This window comes from Crocodylus porosus, unplaced genomic scaffold (genome assembly GCF_001723895.1).
Source record: "Crocodylus porosus isolate Cpor-Errol unplaced genomic scaffold, CroPor_comp1, whole genome shotgun sequence".
NCBI lineage: Eukaryota > Metazoa > Chordata > Crocodylia > Crocodylidae > Crocodylus > Crocodylus porosus.
Window position 1 is genome coordinate 18,516,555 of NW_017728951.1, and position 25,711 is coordinate 18,542,265.

General features: G+C 41.4%; 1 protein-coding gene across 28 annotated transcripts in view; it reads right to left on the reverse strand.

The window, feature by feature from the left end:
• Positions 1-844: 844 nt before the first annotated feature.
• The window catches only part of TCF7L2 (transcription factor 7 like 2), a 200,857-nt gene continuing 175,990 nt past the window's right edge, over positions 845-25,711 (reverse strand). For 2 of the 28 annotated variants that reach the window (XM_019555929.1, XM_019555925.1), the window contains exons 7-14: positions 24,122-24,154; positions 18,776-18,916; positions 17,556-17,715; positions 16,685-16,804; positions 10,792-10,840; positions 10,138-10,188; positions 8,897-8,969; positions 845-3,062 (exon numbers count right to left, since the gene is read on the reverse strand). In XM_019555929.1, the coding sequence (XP_019411474.1) occupies positions 2,627-3,062; positions 8,897-8,969; positions 10,138-10,188; positions 10,792-10,840; positions 16,685-16,804; positions 17,556-17,715; positions 18,776-18,916; positions 24,122-24,154 (1,063 nt within the window). In that variant the 3' untranslated portion in view covers positions 845-2,626. Of the gene's footprint in view, positions 3,063-7,400; positions 7,427-8,260; positions 8,335-8,892; positions 8,970-10,137; positions 10,189-10,787; positions 10,841-16,684; positions 16,805-17,555; positions 17,716-18,775; positions 18,917-24,121; positions 24,155-25,711 lie in introns of those variants that run through there. The other 26 variants (XM_019555939.1, XM_019555936.1, XM_019555944.1 and 23 more) reach the window with 25 other exon arrangements.

A 25,711-nucleotide genomic window follows, 5' to 3' on the forward strand; every position in this document is an offset into this window, starting at 1 on the left:
AGCGCACGGATCTGCACCTGAATTATGACACTCAAAGGGAGTCCAGCCGCCACCTCACAACCTACCGTTGCCCTATTTTGAGAGGGTAAAAAGGTGGGCCCAGGTTGGTTGCCGGGCATGGGGATGCGTTTTGCTCTAGGTAAACGTGCCTTTTTCTTTTTTATACGAATATCTTCTTGAATCAGCTGTTTTAGCTCCCTCGGTTTGGAGCCCCCTCGCTCCATCCAAAGTAGCTGCTATCAGTCAAAACTTTCAAAAACCCAATGTATATTTAAAGCCCTCTTCTTTCAAAATGTGCCATGTGTGCTAGGTTTACCAGCTGAAAACCATTATTGTGGAAAGGGACCTGACAAGATCTTGCATGCACATGCACCGAGCTCTAAGTTGAGGGAATTTCATCCACTGAGGCACAAAACTGATTTAATGAATTGTGAAGATCACTGCACTGAACAAACACATTTTCTTTTTGATTAAATTATAACCAGACCTAGCTTCCCCTGCTAGTGTCAGGATTACAGCTGAGAAGTAAAATCTGACCTAGAAACAAGGTTGTTAGTATAACAGCAGCAGCAATGTCTTAATCACTTAAAATAAAATACAAAATATTGCACTGCTGTAACACACACACAACATTTTGCGGGGCACAGGAAGAGCCTCCTATGAAACACATCTAACAATACAAGGGTAGGGTTGCCCCCAAAGTACTTTAGTAACACAAAGACCATTTCTCATGAGTAGAACTGGCCAAAACCAGGGAAAATTATCATGAAACACGGCATAGAAAATTTTGCACATCTACTTGACCAGAGTAAAATGCAGTCAACACAAATGAGTTGACAAGTCATTCTCTGCACATACTAAGTTGCTTTTATTAATCCAGAACTGCATGCTACAGATACTGTACAGCATGAACATTTATTCATTACAAAAAATGGCTTCCAAACCATTAAAAATGAAAAATCGGAATAAGAGCATAAAACGGAACAGTAACATCACAACTGTTAGGAAACATTCAAAGTATTCACAAAAAATGTTATAGTTAGCATTTTAATAAACCAGAGAAAAATCTGAGACAGTTTTACAATCGCTTCATGTCAACTACAATGGCACTGAATGAACAGATGAACAATTTTTCAGCTTTATACAGCGTTTTTTGCAACATCAACATGCCTAGGATTTTTTTTTTTTGTTTTAAGTTTGCTACCTACCTGTATGTAGTAAGTGTACATAAAGTGGCAGTCTGATTTTCCTTTTATGAATATTCTAATATACAGAATTTGGCCCTTAAGGGTTTACACCTCTTCATTTTAAATGCTTTCCGGACAATCTGCTACCAAACACATCTGTTATAGGTGACATTAAAACTACATACATATCTACCTATGTAACATCACAGCAAAACATGATGAACAAAAAAATTACAGCATTAAAAAAAAAATAATAATAAAAAGTCATTGGGAGAAAAGTTAGAAGTCACTGAGAATTTTGGCACATAAAAATTTTTGCACACAGTCTACAGTCCTAATGTCGCAGGGATTCAACTGCAGTTCTGAACGAGACGCTTGGACGTTACTAAAAATTCCCTTGCTAGTTTTCAAGTCTTTGTGTGTGTTTGTATGCGTGTGTGTGTGTGTAATGGCTTTTGATTTGCTTATTTTTACACTATTGATCCTTTAAAATGCATCTGCAAATGTCCTTTTGGTGGCAACTGTGTTTCATACAGAAAAGAAAAAGAAATTAAAACAACAAAACAAAAACAAGACCCCCCCCCGAAAAAATATATATATACACATTTATATATAAACTTAAAAACCTTGTACAAATGAGTTGTTATATATAAGATGCTTACACTAAAGGGGAAAAAAAACTTTATACAATGTTTCAAGGGGGAAAAAAGGAAAAAAAACATTTAAAAAGGGACAACATACAGATACAACAAGCAATCTCTAAAGCAATAAATACTACTGGTCCAATAGCGTTGTGATACTTTTAATTGTGTGTAGCATTCCCTCCCCCAAAAAGAACAACACCATGGAACAAGGTATATTAACACATTTTTAACCCTTTGTTTCTGTACATTTAAACAATAACAAGTAACATCACAATAAAGGTTGTTTCACATGAGGAAGAAAAAAAAAGTAGCGGCACTGCATTCATTGTGCCCTTAAAGGTTTAAAAACCAGATGTAAAATGATTGGTTCGCAAGCTCGTATTTAATACAAATAATAAAGAACCAACACCTTCTGCGAGGGCTGCTTCAAAATTGCTTCTCTTTTATTTTTTAAAATCAGTCTTTAAAACTAAGCTATTGGAACTACATAACAGTTATGTATATATATATTTTTTTTAAACGCTACAAAGACTTTAAACAGCTGTTGATAAAAATTTTGGCAGAATCATGAGGCTTTCTCATCTACATATTTAAAAGGAGAAATTGAAATAACGATGGGTCAAATATTGACCAATGAACTCGATAAACATCAACTAATGTAGCCATATGGCACGAATTTAAAAAACAAAAACCCGAGGGGGGAAAAAAACAAAACAAAACAACCAACCAAAACAACCAAAATAACTGATCCAAAATACCCAACACATTAAAAATAAAGGGCTAAAGAGGCTAAAGCTATTCTAAAGACTTGGTTACAAGTGACAGTGGCTGGGGCTGTGTCCCGGCCAACGAATTATGGGAATGCAAAGAGGATGTCGAAGGTTGTGCTAACGATGAGGAGGGTGCTGCTGACGGCTGTAAAGTGGCAGGCTGATGATCCAATGCCCCGTTCTGACAATTAGTAGCAGACAGGGCGCTGGGCTTGCTGGCGGAGGTTTCGGTCAGGACTAAAGAAGATGGCGGTGGCATCAGGGAGAGGTGTGCCAGTGGGTCGGGTTTCAATGTGAGCGAGAGAGGTTGCGTTTGTTCAGTCTGTGGCTTTGAGTCTCTTGGGGGGGAGGCTAGCATGTTAGGAGACGAAGGAGGAGAGTCTAGTAAGCTTCCATCTGAAGAGGGTGGGCTGACGCAGCTGCCTTCACCTTGTATGTAGCGAACGCACTTTTTTTTTCTCCTAGAAACAGGGAGAGAGTTATCTGTGAATAAAGGGCAAAAACACTCATGGAGAAAGTTATCTAAAGCAAAAGAGCCACAAAATAAAACTACGCAGGGCTCAGGAAACTTTGCACCCAGAGCCTACAGCAGACCTAAAAGTGTTGCTGGGTGTACATCAGCAACGGCGATGTCTAAGGAACCTAATGTCTAGCTGGAAGATTTGGACAGAAGACACAAAATGCCTCTGTAAGCCTCTTGGTTCAGGCAATTTAAAAGAAAAAACATAAAATAAAATCGGATGCCAGGTCTTTAAGCCCAGTATGTTAGTCTCTGATCTGTGCTTCCCTTAAAAAAAAAAAAAAATGTAAAATTAAACCTGATAAAATAAAAAAAAAAAAAAAAAAAAAACCGGAGAAAGCTAACAAATTTTCCAAATTGCCCTATATCGCTATCAGACTCTTAAGAGGCTGGCGGTGAAGCATCGGACATCTGAAGGCAGAGATAACACCACCTTTGCAAAGCAATGGTAGCGGTGAGCAATGGCACATGCTTTTGTGGTGGTGGTTGTTGTTTTCGGTTAGGAACTGCACCGAATCCAGAGAGGTCAGAGTCAGGTAGAAAGAAAACAGAAGAGAAGAGAAAGAAAAACGAACAACCGAAGGAAAAGAAAACTAGAAGAAGAACAGGGGAAATGGAAAATGATCCAAAATAACAAGAATAACTGGTTGTATGGCCTGCAGGTTGTGGTTTGAAGCAATTAAATTTTTCTTTTCTCTTTCTGGGGGGAGGAATTGGTTTTGGGGGATGGTTTTTCTTCTGCATTTTTGGGAATTTTCCTCCGAGAGGCCATAACTATCATCTTAGAGCAGGATCCCAATCTCAGTCAGTTGAAGAGCTCGACAACAGGCGTAGCGGAGGAGCAACATGGAATTTAGTTTACACCACGAGTGATACGTGTCTCACAAGAAATGAAGCCCTTAAAAAACAAAAACAAAAAACCCCCCAAAACCAAACTCTGACCAAAACAAATCTCTCCTCCCTCTGTCCACTTTGTAATGTCATGGCGTAACAAACAGCAGATGAGTTTTGCCAGGTCTCTCTTGCCGCGTGGATGCAAGACAATTCTAGTTGTAGGAGAAAACCAATTCGGTACATGACTAAAGCATCTCCCAGAAAGAAATTCTGGAGCCAAGTCAACTCTTCGAGTGAAACCTCCCCAAACACAACTTGTCCATGGGGAGATCTAAAGCAAACCAGCATGGCTTCGCCCAAAATATTACTGCCGTCTTTTTTTTTTTTTTTTTTAATAGTTCAACTATCCAAAGAGATGAAAGAATGCATCTCTAACCAAATTCCAGTGGCTACAACACAACTGCTAAGATAACCCAATAAAGCAAGGCCACACCAAGTGGACAGAAACAAGGGCTAGTTGTCCATCTGACTCCCCGTGCAGAAAAGGAAGGGCACTAGGTAAAAATCCCCCAGAGATGTAAGCAAAGACCACTCCATTCAGCTCAATGGATTTGCTTCCACTTGCACGGAGAATGTGTTTGGACCAACGGGCTTTTTGTTTTATCAGCCCAGATGGTGGAAATAAGCATCTCTCCTTTTTGTCTTCACTGTGGTGCTGCTTTCTACGGAGACCCGAGTCTCAGCTACTCGGTCACACCGAGAGATATTTTGTCTGTGGTCAGGAACAGAAGAGCCAACCGGGCACCCCACCTCTCATCAGTTCCAGCAGAAGGATTTGGCAAATCTGAAAGCTTTGCAAAATCCTCTTTCCAAAGTAAAGCAACAGACTGAGGTTCTGCTTTAAACGGTCACACAGCAAGGTAAATGGTTAGGGCTATTAGAGTTTTAACCACGTTAGCCTGCAGATCAATACATGCTACAACTAAAAAAAATAAATAAAAAAAATCCATGCACTTAAAAGATGTTAAAAAAACAAAACCAAACCAAAAATAAAAAAAATGAGGAAGAGGCAGAAAGAGAGAATAAGTGAAGGTGTCAGGCAGCAAACCATGCTTTATTAGAAGCAAAGTTAAAAGATAGAAAAAGCAACTTGGTGGGCTCAAAACAGAACCTGGTTAAATTCCTAACGTCAAACAACACCACCAGAAACGTGGGCATTAGACAACTATGTGAACTGGGCTGGATTAGTTCTGCCATTGCCTGCCCACCCCGAGACCAATAGGTTTTCTGGCATGACTTTGTGTAATGCTTCCTTAACCGCAGTATACAGCAGCTGGGAATGGAGTTTCATGAGGTTCTGACAACATCATGGTCAATGGCTATTTAAAAAATAAATTTAAAAAAAAAAAAAAAAAATCTAAGTTCCTGCCATGAAGAGACCCAAACTGTGCTTGCCTTATGAACCCCAGTAGCCCAAAAGGCAATCACAGCATCTTTGACCTTAAAAGAAGCTGAAATGGCTCATTATCTTGCAGGAGATAATCAAACCACTGAAGGCACGGGCTCAATATCCTGAATTTGATACATTTCTGTTTTTTTAAAAAACAAGTTTTATTTTTGGCTCGTGGTTGACAAGAAGAGGCAGAGATTCTCATGGCCGGGGCATGAAGGGGCTAGGGCTGGGGTCTTAATATCCTTTCCAAGGTATTCTAGCACAGTAAACTCTTTTCCTTTTACTTCAGTTATTTTAGTACGGCACTCTTTTCTACTGCTACTTTCTCCTTCTGTGGATTGTTTAATTTAACAGAGACCTGCCTCCCAGGTTGTGCCATTCCCCTTGTGCACTGTTAACTCTGTCTGAAGCACAGACATGCGTGCATGTGTGTGTGTGTGTGTACCTGTTCGGCAAGGAGCGTGCAATAAAATCATTAGAAGGCTACAGGCCAAATCTGTCACATATGGGTTACGTTTATGCAAGGAAGTCACTACAGAGTAGGGATTAAGTGCAGAGCTGTGAACCAGGTGCTCCCAAGCTCTAAGCCCTACTTTCATATGGATTCAATGTGTGCCCTCGGTCACCCCATCTGTAAAATGGGCATAAGGATGCTAATCCTCCATTGTGAGGATTAGAACTGGCGCACTGTTTTGAAATCTGTTAAATGCTATATATAAACATTACTGAAGTCAATAGGGCTGCACCCATTCATATCACCAGTGAAACTAGCCCTAAAACACTGTCCCGAAAACTAAGGACACTGCTCTTGCCAAGGATGAAAGACAATGGCAAGGGCTCTCTGACTTCCACCTACTGTGACCAAAGATGTCTCGCTTTGTGTTGCAGTATCAAACCACACATCTTTAGAGCCTATTCCCCAAAGAACCTCTACGGAAAACTACCTTTCTATAAATAAGAACCTTTAAGGATTAGGACCAGCACCAGGACAACTGTGCAATAAACTCTGCCTAATGAGAAAATGCTACAATGCATGAAAGAAAAAAAATAATCTGTCAACGAATATAAAACTAGGAGCTCTGTCATTATAAGAGGCATTTGGCTCCAGTCAAAGTACATAATGAAAACTGTCCCAACAAAACGGATTCTGACCTGCAGCAAAGATTTCCTAACAAAACAGAAGTAAACGTAGGCAAAACTAAAGTGAGAAAGGATTTTAATTGCTATAGCACACAACCAATGTGCTGCCAAAGTGATAATCCTATGGATCAAAGTAAAAGCCCTTCTAATGATAAAATGCATCTTTAAAAGGTATGATGTTAACTTGAATGGATAAGGAATGATAAATGATCCAAAACTGATGTAAAACTAATCTGTACACTGACGGAGCATACAAAGTTTGATGAGTGTCAAATATAGTGTCTATAAACGACACAAGCATCTATTGAACATGGACCCTAAATTAACCTAGTAAGGTCCAATGAAATACAGCGTAAGTCTTTAGCTATTACAAGATTCAAGCCAAGTACTTCACAGTCAGGGACTATTCAATAAATCTAGGCAAATTTTTTCCTCCATTTTAAAGGGGTTTTTGTTTTGTTTTTTGGGGGGCCGGGGGGGCGGGAATTGTTGCTTTTTTAAAATTGCTACTTTAAAAGATATTTAACATTGACACGGACATCTAAATGATTGTCTTTGCACCTCACGTACAACTCACAGTACTAAGCATGCATCTAATGGAAGTTATTAGTGCTCAAATGTAGGAGAATGCAGTCCTCCGAAGCCTTCTCTTATTTACTGCTTAGACATTCGTCAATCCATGTTTGCACTTGGAATCAAGGGAAACAAAAGGATTGTGTGCATGCACATAATGTGATGAACATCTGATCTAGGGTCTACATGAGATGAAGCACATGGCAAGGGAATGAACCGGGGGAGAGGGGTGAGACAATAGGTACTACATACAGAGTGTGGTTGGAGTTGAAATACCTACCATCATAATATTCCAAATTCAAAGACTGCTTGTATCAGAACAAAGAAACAACAAATTTAACCAAATGTGGTCATTAAGGAAAAGGAGTGAGAAAAGAGCTAGTTGGTATCCCTCCACCAAGAAAGAAGTACCTACTGAGTTATCCGTGGAATGACAGGTTTGGTTTAAACTGTAGTAGAACATGGGCTGTCGAAATTTGGTGTCTTTCACTTCCTTTTTAAAGCTGAAAACTGGCCTACCAAAGCTGCGATTAGTATTTTTTTTTTTTTCCTCTACAGCTCATGAGTTTACAGCTCACTTGCTGGTCAAATTGCAAGAATTTCTTTCCAGCTTTAGAAAAATGGCATAGGATCATTTCAAAATATGATAGATATGTTACAGAAATAGCTTCAGATTGATCTAGATGCATTTTCAATTCTCCAAATGCGCCAATGGGATGAGTACCACATAAGCTGTAAACACTGGCTTATATACCTCTAATCACAAAGAAAATACCAGTGCTGCAGATCACAGACTCTTTTAGCCCTTTGGAGACAGTGGACACACACACACACAAACAGACGCAGTGTAAATGTCCACCTAAGCATTTCCTTTTTGCTGACAGGTCTGAAAAGTCCCAGCTTTATACACCTCAAGTTTGGCTCGGTCCCATTTCTACCACCAGGGAGAAGTTATTGGTAAAGAAAGATAGGAAATGGCATTAAAAAAATTAGCAAGGTATTTTGAAGATTATTAGCGACTGATGCCATGGGAGAGAGGAAGGTGGAAGGGGTGGGAGAAAAGGTTAAAAAATAAATCACACAAATGCACTAAGAGGACAGACTTCTTTTATTTCCCCAAAGGCCTAATGGGTAGTATACCTGCATGGTTTGCACCATAAACTCTGTCGGTCAAGCCCGAACAATGCCCGACACTTCTTTGGAGTATTTGCATCTGTTAGCATAAGGTAAACACAAAAAATACAACACAATGGTGGATAGAGCTCATTTGGACGTGTCATCTTAGCTACAGCTATGTTTCTCGTTAATCGTCTCAGTTTTATTTGGTAATCTCCCCTGGCACCAATGGTATGAAAGAAAGAGGACTTCCACAATGAGCCAAAACAAAAAAAAATCTCTAAGACCATGACACTGCTGTCCCACACTCAGTGCTGTATTATCAGAGGGCCTTGGTCATGTTCAGAGAGAATGCAACGTTTCTCGAGAGAAGGCTGGGAGGATTGTGTTTGCAGTCACGGATCAGATATGCTTAGGCTGATGCTGTTTTACAGTGGGTTTTTGGCTAGCGGCAGCAAGGAGGAAGGAAATAAAAAGCAGAACCCTTTCAGAGAGAAGATAACTCATGGCAGTGTCCCACTCCCTTGTGTCTCCTAGATCACAACACAGAGCTACAAAGCAACAAGGCAGGAAAAAAAAAAAAAAAAAAAAAAAAGGGGAAAGTACCAAATAAACCAGCTGCAAATCAGCCATAGCGAGTCTGGGAAAACTATACACACCTGCAGGGGCCGCACCAGTTATTCTGTTGATCAAGGCCAAAGCGCGCTCGGCATTTCTTAGGAGCGCTCAGGTCTGAATGAGTTCAAGAAAGAAGCGAGCAGAAAAAGGAGAGAGAGAGAAAAGGGGAAAAAAAAAGAGAAAGATAAAAATAAGAAAAAAAAATAAAAATAAAAAAAAGGGAATAAAATCAATGTCCTTGTTATTAATTGCAAAATATCGACTTGATTTCAAAGTTAAGAAAAAAAATAGTGATAATCACATTTTTATTCAACTCTTGAAATTATCTGTTGCAATTAAAGCTGCAGTATCCCTTTCTCAAGGACTGGCTCTTTCTCATTTAAGAGAGCAGGTAGAGGAAAGTGATTATGATTTCTTTAACGTGGTGTTTCTGGCACGCCTTTTTTTCCCTCTCTTTTATGGTGGGAGGGTAGGGAAGGAAGAAAAGAAGCTAAGTATGGAAGTTAGATCTTGAACATGCTTTTTCCTTCAACTCAGATGCAAACAAAAATAAGAGAAAAGGAAAAAAAAAGAAAATTATATCTACTGGGATAATGCAGCTTTTGGGAAAAAAAATCATTTTTTATTTAAATTTTTCTATTTTCTTTTCTTTTCTTTTTTTTTTTTTTTTAAAGGAATGAATAGGAGTAAGCAGATTGCAGAATGAACATGTTAGCAGCAGCCAGGGGGTGAAGCATGGGAAGAGGGGCTTGTTAGTATAGCTAGTGAACTGCAATGAATAGGCTTAAGCAAGAAAGCAAAACCAAACCAAAACAAAAAACCAAACCAAAAAAAAAAAACAAAACCAAAAACCAAAACTAAAATAATAAAAAAAATTGCGTATGCATGCCAATGTGAGAAGACTTAGTGGGAGCCATGAAAAATGCCATTAGATTAAGGAGGTTCAATACAGAATTGCTTATATTCTTTTTTCAGTCTCTTTAAAGAAATACTGCATATTCAATTTGCACAGTTAGTACAACTCTGAGTTATTTTTTACTGCATTATTGTTTTCATAGCAATTCTTACGAAAAACCAAAAAAAAAAAAACAAATTAAAAAAAATACTACCAAACATGTTATAGATAGATATAAATATATATGTAAATATTATAAAAACTTTCTGGATGGTATTTTTTCATTAAATATTATAAGTATTTAATGTTAACTTCTAAAATGGCAGGAAAAAAAAATTAAAAAGCAGTTCATAAACTATTTTAAATGACTCAAAATGACATTAGCACCTGTAATCGGAGGAAGTGAAAGGCAAGGATTTAGGAAACATTCGCTGTGTTCTGAAAAAAAAGAACAAATTATACAAAGTCTTGAAAAAAATTAAGTCAGGGCTTCTTCAAAATCGACTATCAGATTGCCTATGCAGTATTTCTAATTTCCTATAAAGAATGGCAAACCTCCTTAATTTAAAATGGGCATGATTTACCACTGTAAGGCATGCATCAGAACACACAGGTACAGCCCAATTAATATCAAATGCCTACACACGGACACGTACATGCGCATATTCTCACACACACACACACGCACGTGTACATACACTCACGCACACCCCCATGCACACAATAAGCGGACAACTTGATAACAATGGCATAGGCATTACAGCTATGGCTCTGCAGTTAAAGGCTCTGTGATTATTAAGTTACAAATTCAACTAACATTACAATGCGCTTTCCATGCAATGGTAGTTAACTAAGAGGGCAGTGCTAAGCAATTAAATTAAAATGCATTACAAACAAACAGGCTAACTATGGGAGGAACTGGCTACCCACAAGGCCAGGAGAACCTTGCCTTGGACTTCTCCCCACCTCCCTCCACCTTGGGAATGCGAGGCCAGTCTCCATTGTTCCTCTAAGAATGGCACATTGACTTATTCTACTTACCATTGGTCTCTCCTGGCTGCTTATCCCTTTTCCTCTTCTTCTTCTTTCCCTGCAGGAAACATACATAAATAAAAAGGATTAAAAAAAAAGAAAGACAGACACCCTGTAAGAAGAGACTGAGCGAGAGGAGGGAAGTCTGCCCCGAAAGCTCACGACAGACGATGCTGTCACAGACCCGAGGTCTGGACTAGGTGTGGGGTATCTCGCTCTCTGATCCTGGGGAAATCAGAGAAGTCACAAGAGGCGACGCTGTTCACACCCACATGATGGCCCTGCCTGCCCACCTTGTTCATAGCCCTTTATCCTAGTTGTGGAAGAGCCTTTACCAGAGTCACGCGTGTAAAGGCGGCGTCCACAAAGGGCTCCAAGGGAAGGAACAAGGGATGGAAGTGGAAACCGTGTCAGGAAGAGTTAAGAAAAGAAACATATGAGGGCACCTCAACTCCCCCCACCCACCGCCGCCAGCCATTCTGGTACCCAGAACAGGCCAAAACACTTCACAGCCATCTCCATGTTGATGATGACGGTGGCAGGCAGAGCATGAAAGCTCAGGCTTGGGCATATAGGCGGGGATACTTTACTGCCAAAACTAATAAGGGCTGGGGAGCAATGAGGACAGGGAGAGATGACATGCAGGAGTGTCAAATTCAGGATTTACAGAAATCCCTAAGCAGGCCAGTCAGGGGGGGGAAAAAATCATAAACATGCTATATCCAAGACACCTTCCAGGATACGAATAGTAGAGTTTTACTAAAACCGGGTCCTTTCCCCAAACACTTTCCAAGAAGTACATTTCACGTGCCATCAAAATCCAAGGTGGCGATGTGGGTGTGTTTGTGTCGCGCAAAGCCGGCCATCACCATAAGACTAGGAGGCATCCTCTAATTAACCCGAATCCTGACAGAAGTGAAGACTTTTAAGTGCTGACTATGGGCTAGAAGGAGAAACAGATCTCTCTTCTCTTTTTTTCCCCTAAATTTCCTCCCGGCACACAATGACAGAGCTAACAGAGCAATAAAAAGACTAAGATGGTTTTCAAGTGTCCGTGTCACTTTCTGGGGTCCCTGCATACCTTCTGGACCAGCCGAGTGGGCTATAGGCAGCAGTGATCTCTGCCTATGAAGGAGTGGGAATAAGAGGAATTAGTAAAAAAAGAAAAAGAAAAAAAAAGCAAGAAAGAAAAAAGCATCACAAGGGAGTCACTGAAGCCAGAAAAAAAAACACATCTTGAAAGTAGGCACCTTGCAGTGCCTTTGAATGGTTGGCAGGACCTACAAGGAGGAGGGAAGGTTCTTCTAGATCTCGGACATCTTCTCTTTAATAACTTGGTCTGGCTCCCATCTAAATGGTTCATTTTGGCTTTAGCTCAGCATGTCCACTATGATGTTTATGTTCCCTGGAACGGAGTAATAAGGAGTGCAAGTGAAGATGTGAATGCTCTTTTTGAAGGTGGAGTTCCAAACTCCGGTAGGCCTTCTGGCAAAGAGCCGCCAAACTTGTTTCTCTTCCCTTGTTCAGGTAGCAGACTGCCACCCTGCTGTCTTGGATGTGACAAGTACCGTTTTGTGCGAGGGAACCTTCTGGCGATTGATGGGCTGCGCGTGCAGTTTCAATGGACAGGGCTGTAGTTTTGTGACCAGGTTACTTCTACTGAGAAACTGTCTCCGTCCCCTCGCAGATGATTTTCAGAGGGGAACTGCTACCTCTGGCTATATTTCAGTAAAACGTGGGGGGGAAAGTAAAATTGTAAAAAAACCCAAAAACAAAAAAACCCATACAGTTGCACGAGGAGCCACTTCTCTAACTATTGGCGATGCATAGGGGGTGCACGTGCGCCCCCTGAGATCGGCCGTGCACCCCTGGGAAACTGGAAGTGCCGGTGGATGTGCGTTTCTGGTTCTGGCTGCTGGCTCTGTGAGCAGCAGTCGGGGGACACCCCCCCCGGTCAGCAACTGGCTGCAGGGGGACACCCCCCTCCTACCGGCGATCTGGTGCCTCCCCAGACTCAGGAGGCACCAACCACCCATGTCTCTAACATGGAAAGTCAGATGAAGATCCAGGACACAGGAAGGTGCTGGAGTCACTACCCCTGCAGACCTTGAGAATAAATAAAACAGCACTTGCTGATCGGTAGGGAGACCAAAAAAATATCCGGGGCCTCACACACCGATGTAAATTAAGGGTAAATTCTACTGAGGTCAATGAAGAGGTTCCAGATTGAAAACCTGTCATCTCAGGCCCACTGAATTTTACTTCAAAGACAGCGCTTTGATAAATAACAGTGTGAATTGAGTATACAATAAAGGGATTTGTATTTTTTTGCAGGACACCTGAGAAACTATAGCATTTCCAGACCACGGCCAGCAGAGGCAGAGATGCGAGTACCTCAAAAACGTCCTTTGCAGCCCAACAAAATAAACGTCCGTTGCCATCCCTTGTGCATCCTCTTCAAGTCAGGTGTCAAAGGGTGTTTTTACACATGCTTTGGGCTCTTCCGGGCGGTCCAATTAAGACGCCCGGCACGTTTCATGCATCAGCGCCCGCGTGTTTCAGGATGGCAGTGGGGACACGTTATCTTAAGCTCAAAGTGCCCCTGCCGCCATACTGCAGTGCGGGGATGCCGATACATGAGATGCGAAGGCTGGTTGGAGAACGGTAATTATCATGCTCCAGATTCGATGAATGCAGTCTGTTCTGATGTGCTGCAATTACAGCACATTGGAGCAGCCTCCGGGCTCATGTACAGGCACCAAATGTGTTACGTAAGCTCTTTAGAGAATAATCTACTATAAATGGCTGAAGAAGGGCTTGAATTTACCCCAGGGTTGGTTGGTTTGTTTTGTTTTGGTCCCCTTTCAACATGTGCTTTGGAAACTGCTCCATCTGGATAAATATTGGAAAAAGATGCCAACAAAATCCTTCTGCAGGCTCCTCAGAGACCGAGGGAAAAGCACAATTTTACCAGCCTTTCAAATTCCTGTCTTATGGCGATGAAACAATTATACTGTTTTAAAGGAAGCTGGGCTTGCACTTCATAAGCGTGTTAGCAGATCTGCTGTAACTTTTCTCTGTCCGCTCCTAACTTGCTATAAAGGGAAGCTAAACCCCGAAATGAAAAAGGAGAGGACAGACAAAACAGCTACTGTGGATTCAACTGAGCTGAGGTAATTCCTCTCCCTCTTTAAAAGCGTTACAATCCTTTTACCTGTCCACAGCATCAGAAGAAACCTGATGATATGATAATACAAAGTCATGGATAGGTCCATGTAATCAAGCAGCAGTTCTTGAGGAGTCTTTGCAGTAGACAGATCTTCTTCTTTGTCTCCTACTTGTCCTACTCAAATTAAAATGACAAGGTCCAAAGACTTTTCTGGCACTGCATTATCTAGCAGTGAGAGATCTATATCTGGATATTAACACTTGCTCATGCTTTTGGCAGACTCCCTCTTCTTTTTCTTGTTCAAGTGACTTCTGAGATCTTTGTCCTTTTTCTTTCCTTTTTTTTTTTTAAATACCGATTCTCCAATTAAGAGCAAAGGTGATGTTGCTGAACCCATACACAGGTCTGAGGTCAGTATTCATGGAGAAAAAAGCACCAGTAAGACCCAATAAACCTTACAACCCTGATGTGATCCCATTCAACATACCCTCTTCAACTGACGGGAAGGCTGAGAAGCTGCAGTTTTTAAGGGAAGGCTGAGAAGCTGCAGTAATTAAATGTGCTGTTGCATTTCTTAAGGGAGGAGCTATGGGTACCTGTGTGATGTAAAGACAGACATTGGGCAGACACTGGGATTGCCAAAGGATAGTTAAAACATACCCCCATCACACCTGCCTTTTCGAATCCTGGAAAGCCAGCTGTTCAAAGAAAGCCTCAGAGGAGGGGTAGACTGCAAGAACTGTGAATACAGTGAAGACAAGGGGAAAAAAAAACAGAAAGAAAGAAAAACTCTGTAGATGATGTGGTTGTGCGATGAGAGGCTATTGAGCTCTCATACAGAAAGGAAGGTTCCCCCTGAAGGTCAGCTGGGGATACATCAAGCCGCTAGGAAAGCATCAGCTTTCTCATCCTGCCTTTTTAGCTCGAGAAGAAAGGGTTTCTTGGTGCTCGCATGCTGAGGACAAATGTAAAGGTCCTAAACATTTAAGACACTGTACATGGCCATCTGTCAGAAACACAGTCACTACAGCAGAATGAACATTCCTGGAAAGCTTTTAAGCACACTGTAGGTCCTAGCAGTACTCCCTATTGAACTCCCAAGGGGAAATCAGTCTGCGCAGCACCTAGAACTGCTCAACCCTTCGGTCGGATGGTCTCAGCCCAGCCCATACCGAACAGCAAAGAAAAGTGTGTTTGGTGGGGGAGATGCCTGTGGCTCTCTCTCTAAAGAAGATGCAAGCGTAGAAAGATAAAGGGAGAGAAGAGGAGTTGAAAGAAAGGGGGGAGGGAACAAGAGCATTTTCAGACTAAACACGGTCAGGTAATAAGTGGTAATAACACATTTTTGCAGCATTTGAAACATCTGGAGTTCTACAACTGCAAAACTATCTTATTGCACACTGTGATTCGTCTAACCTGTTCCATATACATTCGAATGCAAACACACATACAGGTATCCAAAACTATATACAAAGCACATAGTTTGTGTGATTTATAGCAGAACAATGTTTATGGCTATGGCATGAACATGTTGGACAAAATACAGATTGAAGCAAAAAGCAAACAACAACAGAAAAGTTTTGCGAAGGGCAATCAACATCAATTTGGTAGATGTGGCCTCTGAGCCTGAAAAGAGCTTTGCATGGAAGGACTTCATTAAAGTCAATGTGATTCTATGAGGATGCATGCTTCATTTCAGGGTCAGAGACTTGGAGGTTTCAAAAAAACAAAACACAAAACCAAAAACCCAAAACTCAACAAAAGAACAAAAAAACAAACAAAAAAGATTCAAGACTGCTCCATGATTGCATTCTGAGATTTTAAAGTTTCTACCAACCCACAAGGTTACAAGTTGGTTAAGGATTTATGGGTTCAAACTTGTAAGCATGTTCTACCAAATGTACCACTTAACTCCTCTTGAAGGAAAAGTGCTACATCTGAGGTAGGTGGTATTAGGATTGGGCATTGAGTTTGTAACCAGATGGCTCCAACAAAAAAAAACAAAAAAACAAAAAAAACTTGCTAAGAAAAGAAAAATGTTCCTCAACCCCCCCCCCCCCAAACTATCATCCTGAAAACAATCTGTTGCAAATGGCAATATCATTTTTGTAAATGGAGCAACACAATAGAAGCACATTAAAATATGGCCATGATAAAGCATAACAGAATTGGAATATACAACAGTAGAGCGTGGAATAATTTATTTAACCCCACTTGAGAGTAAGACTTTCAAACAAGTCACACTTCTGGTTTTGCCAGTCCTCCTCTGAAGCTAGGATAAGTCATTCTTCCACTTTCCACAATACTCTCACACAGATAAGCACAAGACACTAATTATTCATTTCAGTGGGAAAGGAGGGGAGGAACTGTGGGGAATTAATTTTTTTTTTTTTTTTTTAAATGACCACAAGCCAAATAGCATTTGCAGAGGCTGATATACTGAAGGCAAGACACCCTCTGTAAGGTTCCTTCATAGAGCTCTACTGAGACAGAGCCTCAAGTCTAACCTTTTACATCTTTTACTAATCCCAGCCAGGAAGCCTCTTCCGAGTGGAGGGCTGTCAATTGTACCCAATTGTTTTGGTAATGCAGATGATGCGTCCGCTGCGGTTACCGGATTGGGGTCCTGAGACATTCCTTTCCACGTAGTGCTTGTGTGCAATGTGTGGTCGTAGTTCAGCAGGTCACATATACAGTTCTACAAGCTCTACAACTAAAAAAATTTCCACCTACATAGGAACCTACATAGTTATCCCGTGCGGACCAGCCCGGGTAAAGCTGCATATGTAGCTGTCGTTCCTTTCTTGCTAGCTCATAGTATTTCGCTTGTTCTTCTCTGGATAACGCATGCCACTGAAGTAGGGAAGAGAAAAGACCGAATAAAAAGCACACCCTTTTTTTAAAAAAAACAAATAAACCAAAAACCATATGTAAATAGCATGGCATATATTTATATATCAATATATTTGTAGCTGGTGCTCATAAAAATACCGGATAAAAATACGCAATTGGCATGTGGCCCATTCATATTTTATTTATAACTCTGGATTAACCCGGTTAGCTCAAATGAGACTCCATGAATCATTTACAGTCATTCAATTCTCAGTTTTCATGAAGGGACAGAACAGCCCCAGCGAGAATAATTTTTGATGGGGACCAGGATCTGAATCACCTTTGGTTTTAGAAGAGGGTCCTTGGCTCCGTTATGTCCGTAACTATTAAAAGCCTCTCCTAGCCTGTGTAGCTTCCGGTACTTGTATCCCCCAGGTCTTTCACAGGTTTTCTTCTCCACCCAAGCTCCACAGGGAGCTCTCTCAGGCCAACTTACCAAGGAATCAGGGACAACAGTCCCTACCCCAGGAAGCAACTTAAAAAAGTTGTAGCATGTTCTTTCAGTCTTATGTGTGTTCCCAGTGGCAAAATACACCAATGGGAAAAAAGCGCAGAAAGATGCTGGTTTATTCGAAATCTTGTGGACAGAATTTACACCCTGGTATTATCAAACCAGGCAGAGCGGAGCCTATCTAGAACAAGGAGAACGTACTCCCTTGATCTCTACTACAGACCTCACTAACCTCACCATCTGGTTCACCCAGTTACTTACCCTTCGACCAAGGATTTGATTGATGGCGGCACTCTCTTTCAACGTGCATTCTGCTACAACTTTTGCTCTCATTTCCTTCATATACAACATAAATGCATTAAGAGGTTTCTTTATGTGTGGCTTCTTTTTCTCCTCTTCTTTTTTGGAGTCCTGATGTTTTCTATATGATTAAGACAGACAAGACCAAAATTTCATAGTGAGAACCCTTTCGGATCGTTATAGTTTCTTCCCTAGTCCTTCTCTCTCCACGGATCTGCTCATATATAATTTCATCAAGCTAAAATTGCCTTCATCTTATACTTGAATTTTTGCAATTGGCCAATAAAAAAATTAAAGGATTTTTGGGGGGGCAGAATCCCAGTTGCTCAATATGCAAGCGGTATCCATAGCCCTATAAGCAACCAATCTGCTAGGGATGCAACTTAGCCAGATGCATGGTTATCTTTAAAAAGAGAACAAAAAGGATGATAGTGCTTCACAACATGGTACCGATGCCAAGTAATGGGTCTTTTAGATATTACTGCAATAAAAAGAGCATAACTGCAAGCCAACAGCCTGAATCATAGACTCATAGAAGCAGGGTCGGAAGGGACCTTGTAGATCTTCAAGTCCGACCCCTGAATATTGTCTATTTCGGTATATGGGGGAAAGTACTAAGCCTCCTAAATACAATAGGTGTGCTTTTAGCACAAGCTTAGGAAAGAAAAAATGGGATTCTCTTACATTTTATAACCCCATATGTCATACCAAACTTGAGTAGGAATGAGCATGGCTCTTATTTTATGCCTCCACCTCTGGAGGGCCAGTTGGAAGCATGCGTGTGGCTCAAACTGAGCATCCAAAAAGGCACATAACATCATCCAATGGCTTATAAAGGTTGATCTTTTCTAATGAAATTCAGTTTCCCTGGGCGTATGACTGTAATACCTGCTCACCTACCACACAGGAATGCTCTAGGGAACCAAGTATGATTTCTTATTTTCACACTCCCGGCCAATGAAATTAAGGGCAATTACGTTTAACCCGCCCGCCCTCCCCCCTCCCAAACAAACAACGAAACGAACCTGCTATTAGGTAGTGATAAAAACACAATAAAGTAAAGCCTAGGATTCTTTTAAAACAAACAAACAAACAAAACTACTCATGTACATGTAACCGAAGGTTCGTTATTCTCGTGCTACGTTTTCTAAAAAGTAAATTGATGCAAGAAAGAAACTTACGAGCTGTGGAGTGAGCCAACATCGCTCTGGGAAGATTCCTGTTTGACTGTTGGCGTGACTATGGCCGGATGAGGGATTCCAGTTGTATGTAAACTATGATGTGGCGGGACCATGTGTGGAGGGAACCTAGAGGAGAGAAAGCTGTGTAAATCGTCAGAATAAAAATGAATGAATGGGGAGGGATGTGTAAAAAAAAAAAACACACATAAAAAAAAAGAGGCATATAACAAGCACATGACAGCTAGACAAAGCATATGAAACCTGGCAGCATTAATTAGCGATAAATTAAACATAATGATTCTTCTAATGTCATTAAAGGCAATCTTCCCCTTCATTATCATTACTGACATGAGACATTATGATTTTTAACATCTTTAACAAAAGGCAAATTCGACTGACGAACTTGGAGGGAAAAACGGAATTTTAGCTACCTGCAGAAAAATTACCAGCCCGTTTCCTTACTGTGAAATTACCAATGGCAACTAGTAAAGCAACAGTCACAGAACTAATCAGGGGGAGAATTAAGGGTGACATCTTTTGTTGCGTATTGACAGCAAAATAAAATATTTATGTCACCGCAATTTCTATGCATTTTTGACAATCTTTGTACCTGCTTTATTAGCCAACATTTTGTTGATCGAGCAGAAGAATACATACATATTTTTGTTTGGCAAACCTCTGTATTATACTGTGTTATGCATGGGAACATTGCGTACTGAAGTCATTTTTTGAACTAGTAGGTACTTAGGAAGGATTACGCTCATGTCAGAAAACACTTTAGATATTTTTTAAATGAAAAAATCTGGAGAAAATATATATATAAAATTCATGTAGTCATATGCTGCCCCTGATCCCTAAGTTGGACTTGTAGGGACACAAAGTCCACTTGTAGAAACCTAATTGCTGGAGCAGGGCAATAGAATACACACACACTTTTTTTATTCACCCCCCCGCCAATACCCTAGACATATTTCTAGGTAAACTCTATTAACAAGAACAATCAGGTTTTCAAAAGAATAACTGGTTATATTGTTATTCAATGGGCTGAAAGGATTCCACGGATAGCAAGCAAAGCGTAACACAGATAAATGACTTCCCCCTTGTGCAGCCCCACTGAAGTCAACTGGATGTCACAGGACATAATTTGGCCTAGGATTCTGGCCCACGGGTGATTTTATGCTCTTCATTTTCCTCCCCCCTCCCTGCAACAGTTACAATGGGCTAGAAAGCAAAGCTTTGTGTTATCTGAACATTTTCTCCTTGTAGATCCCGTTCTTATTGCAAACTCTTAAGTGCCTCTCCGCCCAGTTAGGGGACTCAGTGAACATATGGCATGGGAATCTGAACTGTGGCTCAGAAATACAGGATACGGAAAGCTTGCTTCTATTGTTCATTTACAGTGACTTTTCTGCTGAAGACCTGGGTTTACCTTTGCGGTGATCTATACCACTCATTTTGCGTGAGATTTGTGCAGAAATCAGAGAAATAATGAAGGGATCTCATTATAAACTCTTGGAACATTTTATAATCTCCTCTAATCCAGTTTTTTACAGCATTTAAACATCCCTAAATATTTCATTCATTGACATGAGGACTTGGAGTTGCCCTTTTTGTAAATAAGACTGGCATGCTTGAAAATAGGCTACAGATACAGGCAGACCTAGAGAGCCTAGCAAGGTGGGCAGATCTGAATCAGATGAAGTTCAACACTGAGAAATGTAAAGTGCTCCACCAGGGGATAAGTAACCCTCACCACACTGATAGGCTTGGTGGTGCTAAACTGACCATCACTGCAAATAAAAGGGATCTGGGGATAATTATGGACCACAGTATGAATATGAGCTGGCGGTGTGTTGCTGTAGCCAACTGGGCAGTAACACCCTGGCATGCATCAATCGATGCATCTCCAGCAAAACTAGGGGAGTGATCCTTCCACTCCACTTGGTGTCGGCGAGACCACAGCTGGAGTACTGCGTCCAGTTCTGGCCACCGCACTTCAACAAGGAAGTGGTAAAGCTCGAGAGAGTCCAGAGAAGGGCCACCCTTAAGGTCATAGATTTGCACGGCAAGCCACACGAGGAAAGGCTGAGAGACCTGGGACTCTTCGGCCTGAAAGAGAGAAGGCTGAGAGGGGACTTGATAGAGGCTTACCACTACATCAGGGGAGTACACCAAAGGCTCGGTGAACAACTGTTCACGAGGGCACCCTTGGGGAAAACCAGGAGCAATGGTCACCGGCTCCTAGAAGACCGTTTCGGGCTCAACTTCTTCACAGCTAGGATCTCCAGACTGCGGAATAAGCTCCCTCCGGAGGTGGTGCAACCACCTACCTTGGACATCTTCAAGAGGAGACTGAACAGTCACCTTGCTGAGGTCACCCAACTCCCAGTTTTCTGCCTGGTGCGGGGGGGCTGGACCCGATGAACTCCCGAGGTCCCTTCCAGCCTCACAATCTACGAATTGCTTATCAACTTTAAATACAACTTTTCTGTTACCTGGTAGAGCTCAGTATCATTACACAGGGGTAGTATTTAGATTTGAAAGGCCGCTGTGAGAAGAGAGTGATCTAATGGATGGGGGGGCTAGCTGTGAAGTTGCTTACTCTCTCAAGAGAGAGTGGTCACACCACAAGAAGAACTACGTGGACAAAAGGAGGAAGGGAAGGGTGTTTCAGTGATGGAAGAAGAGAAGAGCAAGCAGGCAGTACTACTATTCTGCTAAAGGCCCTACACTGAAATGGGCATGAGTCTCCAAGGAGGTTCTGCCTTTCTACTCTTAGGAGGTTAACCAGCGATGCTAAATAATGCAGGCAAGAAGGAGAGTGAACACGAGATGGGGGAGGACTGCCACGTACAGGGCAGTCTAGAAGTTAGGATACAGGTCCGGTAGTCAGGATCCCTGCGTTCTGCCAGCGAACAGCTCTGTGACCTTGGATATCACTTCATCTGATCTCCCTTCTCCCCTATCTATTGTGGCTGCAAGCTCCAGAAACACCCTTCTACTATACGTTTGCAAAGCACAGCTGTGCCTGATCTTGTTTGCAGCCTCTGGGACCCTAACATGATAACAATAAAACCACCACGTGGGAATTGCAGGGAAGGGATTTTTAAATGGATGAGGTGAAAACCTAGGGCAAAATCCTGCCCCCACTGAAGTCAAAGGGAATGGTGAGAGTCTATGCTCAATCTCCTTGCCAAGTGGTTTAAACCTTTTCAGACTCAAGGCACACCTTGGAAAATGCCACCTCTCAGCTTTCATTCATTTTTGGACTACAGAGAAACAACAGAGCAATTCTTTTGTTGCTAACAACTCAGAAAGACCAGAACAGGCCAGAATGGTTTTGCCTCTGGATTCTCATTTGAAATCCCTGGGTTTATTTTGTGAATCATGTACAGGTGTTTTCACATGTTATAGTGCTAATATTGAGGACGACCCTTAAAAAGGAACTCCTGACACCCTGGTTGAGAAACACTCCAAGCAGGTCCCAAAAACTAGAGACAGATAGATTGTACGGTGAATGGCTAAATACATTTTTTAAACAAGTCTAAGTAATGCTAGCTCTGTGAATAAAATCCAACCAAGAACAGATACTTCTTCTCAACAAAAGTGAAAAATATGGTATCGAATTCAGGTCATGCATAGTCAAGTTGAATTTGAAGTGGAACAGGTGCAGTGAAGGGCTACTAAGATGACCAGGGGAATGGAGGGAAGTCTTACAAGAGGAGACTGGACCTCCCACAAAAGAGGATAAGGTCAACCTCTAGCAGAGGGGAAACACCAAGGAGGAAGAAGATAAAAGACAAGTTTGGCAAAAGAATAAATAGCTATTAATTGGGAATGAATAAGTCTGGATATGGGAAGAAGGCTTCTCCTGAGCTGAACAGCAAGGTTGTTGGAGGGGCCTCCTAAAAGAAATGGTTGAGGCAAGAAACCTAACTATTTTTAAGATACAACTTGGCCAGTTTATGAAAGGGGTTATATGATCCAAAAGTCTGTGATCACTGAGTTAAGTGATCCAGTTGGTTGCTTTGAGTTCTCCATTCTGTTAAAAACTCAGGATTGCGGGGGCATTACGATTCGATTTTTTTTTTTAAACATACCCACCCCACCATGTGGGGCAGAATATTTCAAGCGAAGCCAAATTGGACCCGATGATTTTGTGAGGTCCCTTCTAGCCCTAATGTCTGTGAAATTTATGAAATTTCAACAAAAGTATGGGGGGGAAGGGGAAGAGAGGAAATCAATCAATCCAAGATATGTTTTCTGTTTGTGAGCAATTTCTATTTGTGGTTGAATAGGACAAATGGCTTCCTTTGGAGAGGAATTGCAAATACAAAGGAGCAGAAAAAAGTAGCCGACCATTAAAGCGAACTTTGGCCTTAGCGGGCACCTACCTATGTTTTTGGTTTTTAAATATTGTTCAAAGCCTGGTCCACAACCCTGGGTCAATGGGGCACTTCCACTGACTTCAGATCAGACCCATCTTTATTTCTCCAGTCACATGTCTGGAAGTGTGGGGGAGTGTTCCCTAGGAGGTCCTGGCTAAATTCCAGCTTGCGTAATTACATTCAGCAAAGCTAAATTTCCCCCAGAAATTTCAATTACAAAAGGTATTCTTCACTGCCACTGCTTAATTGCTATGCAACGTTGCTGTGTACTGTTAAATCATTGACCAATTTCCCCTCCCTGGCTGCTTCTTTAGAGGTGAATGTATTGTTTGCCCACTAGCATGTTAAGCTGATCACAGTTTTTATTAAGGATATATTTATAAAGTGCTTAAAGGGAGTAATAAATGCTCAGATGATGTCAGAAACTTAGGAGTATTGTGGGTGGTCATCTTATAAGTAGATGAGTAGGAAGAGTTATAGATGGCTAAGAAACCACTAGACACTAGAATGACAGCTGACCTTGTAATAAAATGATTGACCCCGTTTAATAACTATTTATACAGTGTACCATTAATTGCAGACTGGGATCATTAGGCTTGCAAGCTTCTTTGTGAATATGTTGTGGAGAAAACCACTCCTGCATGAAAAGTCAGTATTACAGGGCAGATAACTGCGCGTTTCAACCAGGAATCTTCCACAGCATTTACAGGTGGAGAGAGGGTAGCTAATGAATTTCGCAGCCACTTGCATTACAAATTCAAAACCCCTCTCCATTACTGTGCCTTAGATACTGCAGGGCTTTTGAAAACAGAGCGTGGTTATACATGCCATGCGTCTCTGCAGAAACTTGAGGATACTTGGGTGAGCTCATGAGGAAACACCAGGATTATGTGTGAACTACCCGAGAAGAAAAACTAGACTCACAAAGCTCAAGTACATATGTGTGTGCTTTACATACCTGTGCATACTTGGGATGGTATGCGTGAGAAAACTGTGCAGTTGTGTTGTCGGTTCATGGAGTTTTCCCCATAGAAGGTTAAATGGAAAAGAGGTTTTTAGGCTAAAACTATGAATAAATATTTCTAAATGTGTATCTTGGTGTGTGTGTACATATACTGTCTTTTTTTTTGTATACATATACACGTACACACACACCTTTGCCTAAGACATTCCTTTTTGCAGGCAAGTATTCCACGAATTGCAATAAACACCCTAAAAATTCTAAGCAGCTCATTATATACCCCTGTCTGCTTTTATGGCTCCAAGCCAGAATATAATGATGAGCCTTAACTTGTTAAGGACAACTAATTTTTTGTTCCTGGCTGTCTCAGGGGCTTCTCTCTTACTCACTCTCACTTTACTTCACTGTTGACATGTTTCTGTTAACTGGATGTCATCTGCCTGCCTTGATTTTATGCACAAGCAGTGGGATGCATTTTTCTGTGCAACAATTCTGCTTTGAGTTGCATTAGATTTGTCATTATTCTCTCATTTTCCCCTTGCACTTGTAACATTTCATCTATTCCTGCCTTATTTTTTGAGCCACGGTGCACCCACATTATGGTTTATACATGATCTTGCTCCCTTTGAAGCCGGCAGATTTCAGAGCCAGCCCTCGTCAGGAGAAGTGCCTGCTACCAATTTAGCAGGCTGAGGGCCCCGAGCTCCAACATCTCAATCTAAAGGGGGTCACAGGGTGGCACAAGCGAGTGTCAGCAAGTGCTGTTTAATTGCCAATCTAGGCTTCTCCATGGTGTTTAAAGTATAATGACCCATCACTTAATTCTGAGAAGTCCTGGCCCTGCTGCTGAATGGAATGAATATCAAAGGGTGTGCTGGAACAGGGCAAGGAGCCTACATTTCCTATAACTGCCATAAGTATAATAGACCTGTACTTCTGTCGTCCCATTACCACAATAATGTATTTAATTTGCTGTGTACTCTTTTTAACTAGATACCTTTCATAAGGTCTGTCTTGGGAATACAGACACCTTCCCCCTCCTCCCCTGCCCAAAAGGGAGACTAGCCTAAGTAATAATAATTAGCCTAAAATCCAGCTTCACCCCATGCCTTAAAATCTTTTTTATATCTATATGGTGAGGACTGAAGAGGGGGATTATTTAAATGCTGCAGCTCCCCCCCCCCGACATGGCGACATGGATTTTACTCTACATTGGGTCCTTTTAAACAAAATTTAGATTTTCAGGTCTCCATTTTTACCTTGTTTTAAAAATCTGTGGGAGCCATAGGCTCAGGTCTGCATTTATAACTGCATTTCTTTTTTTAAAAAAAACCCCACATGCGCGCACACACTCTCCCTAGTCACTCACAAGCCCTGGCTACAGGTTTCTACTACTCCAGGAGTTACCTTTGTCTCCTCAAATCTTCTGCTGTACTCTAACCTTCATGTATTAGCTGCAGTGAGGGAAGGGAGGGGCTGAAGGGGGGAGCCGTGGACCCTTGCTATGTAATGCATGCTAATTTAATTATGTGCCATCATCAAAATGGATTAGCTGTTTCAGCCCATCAGGAAAGTCTAAACCTCCAC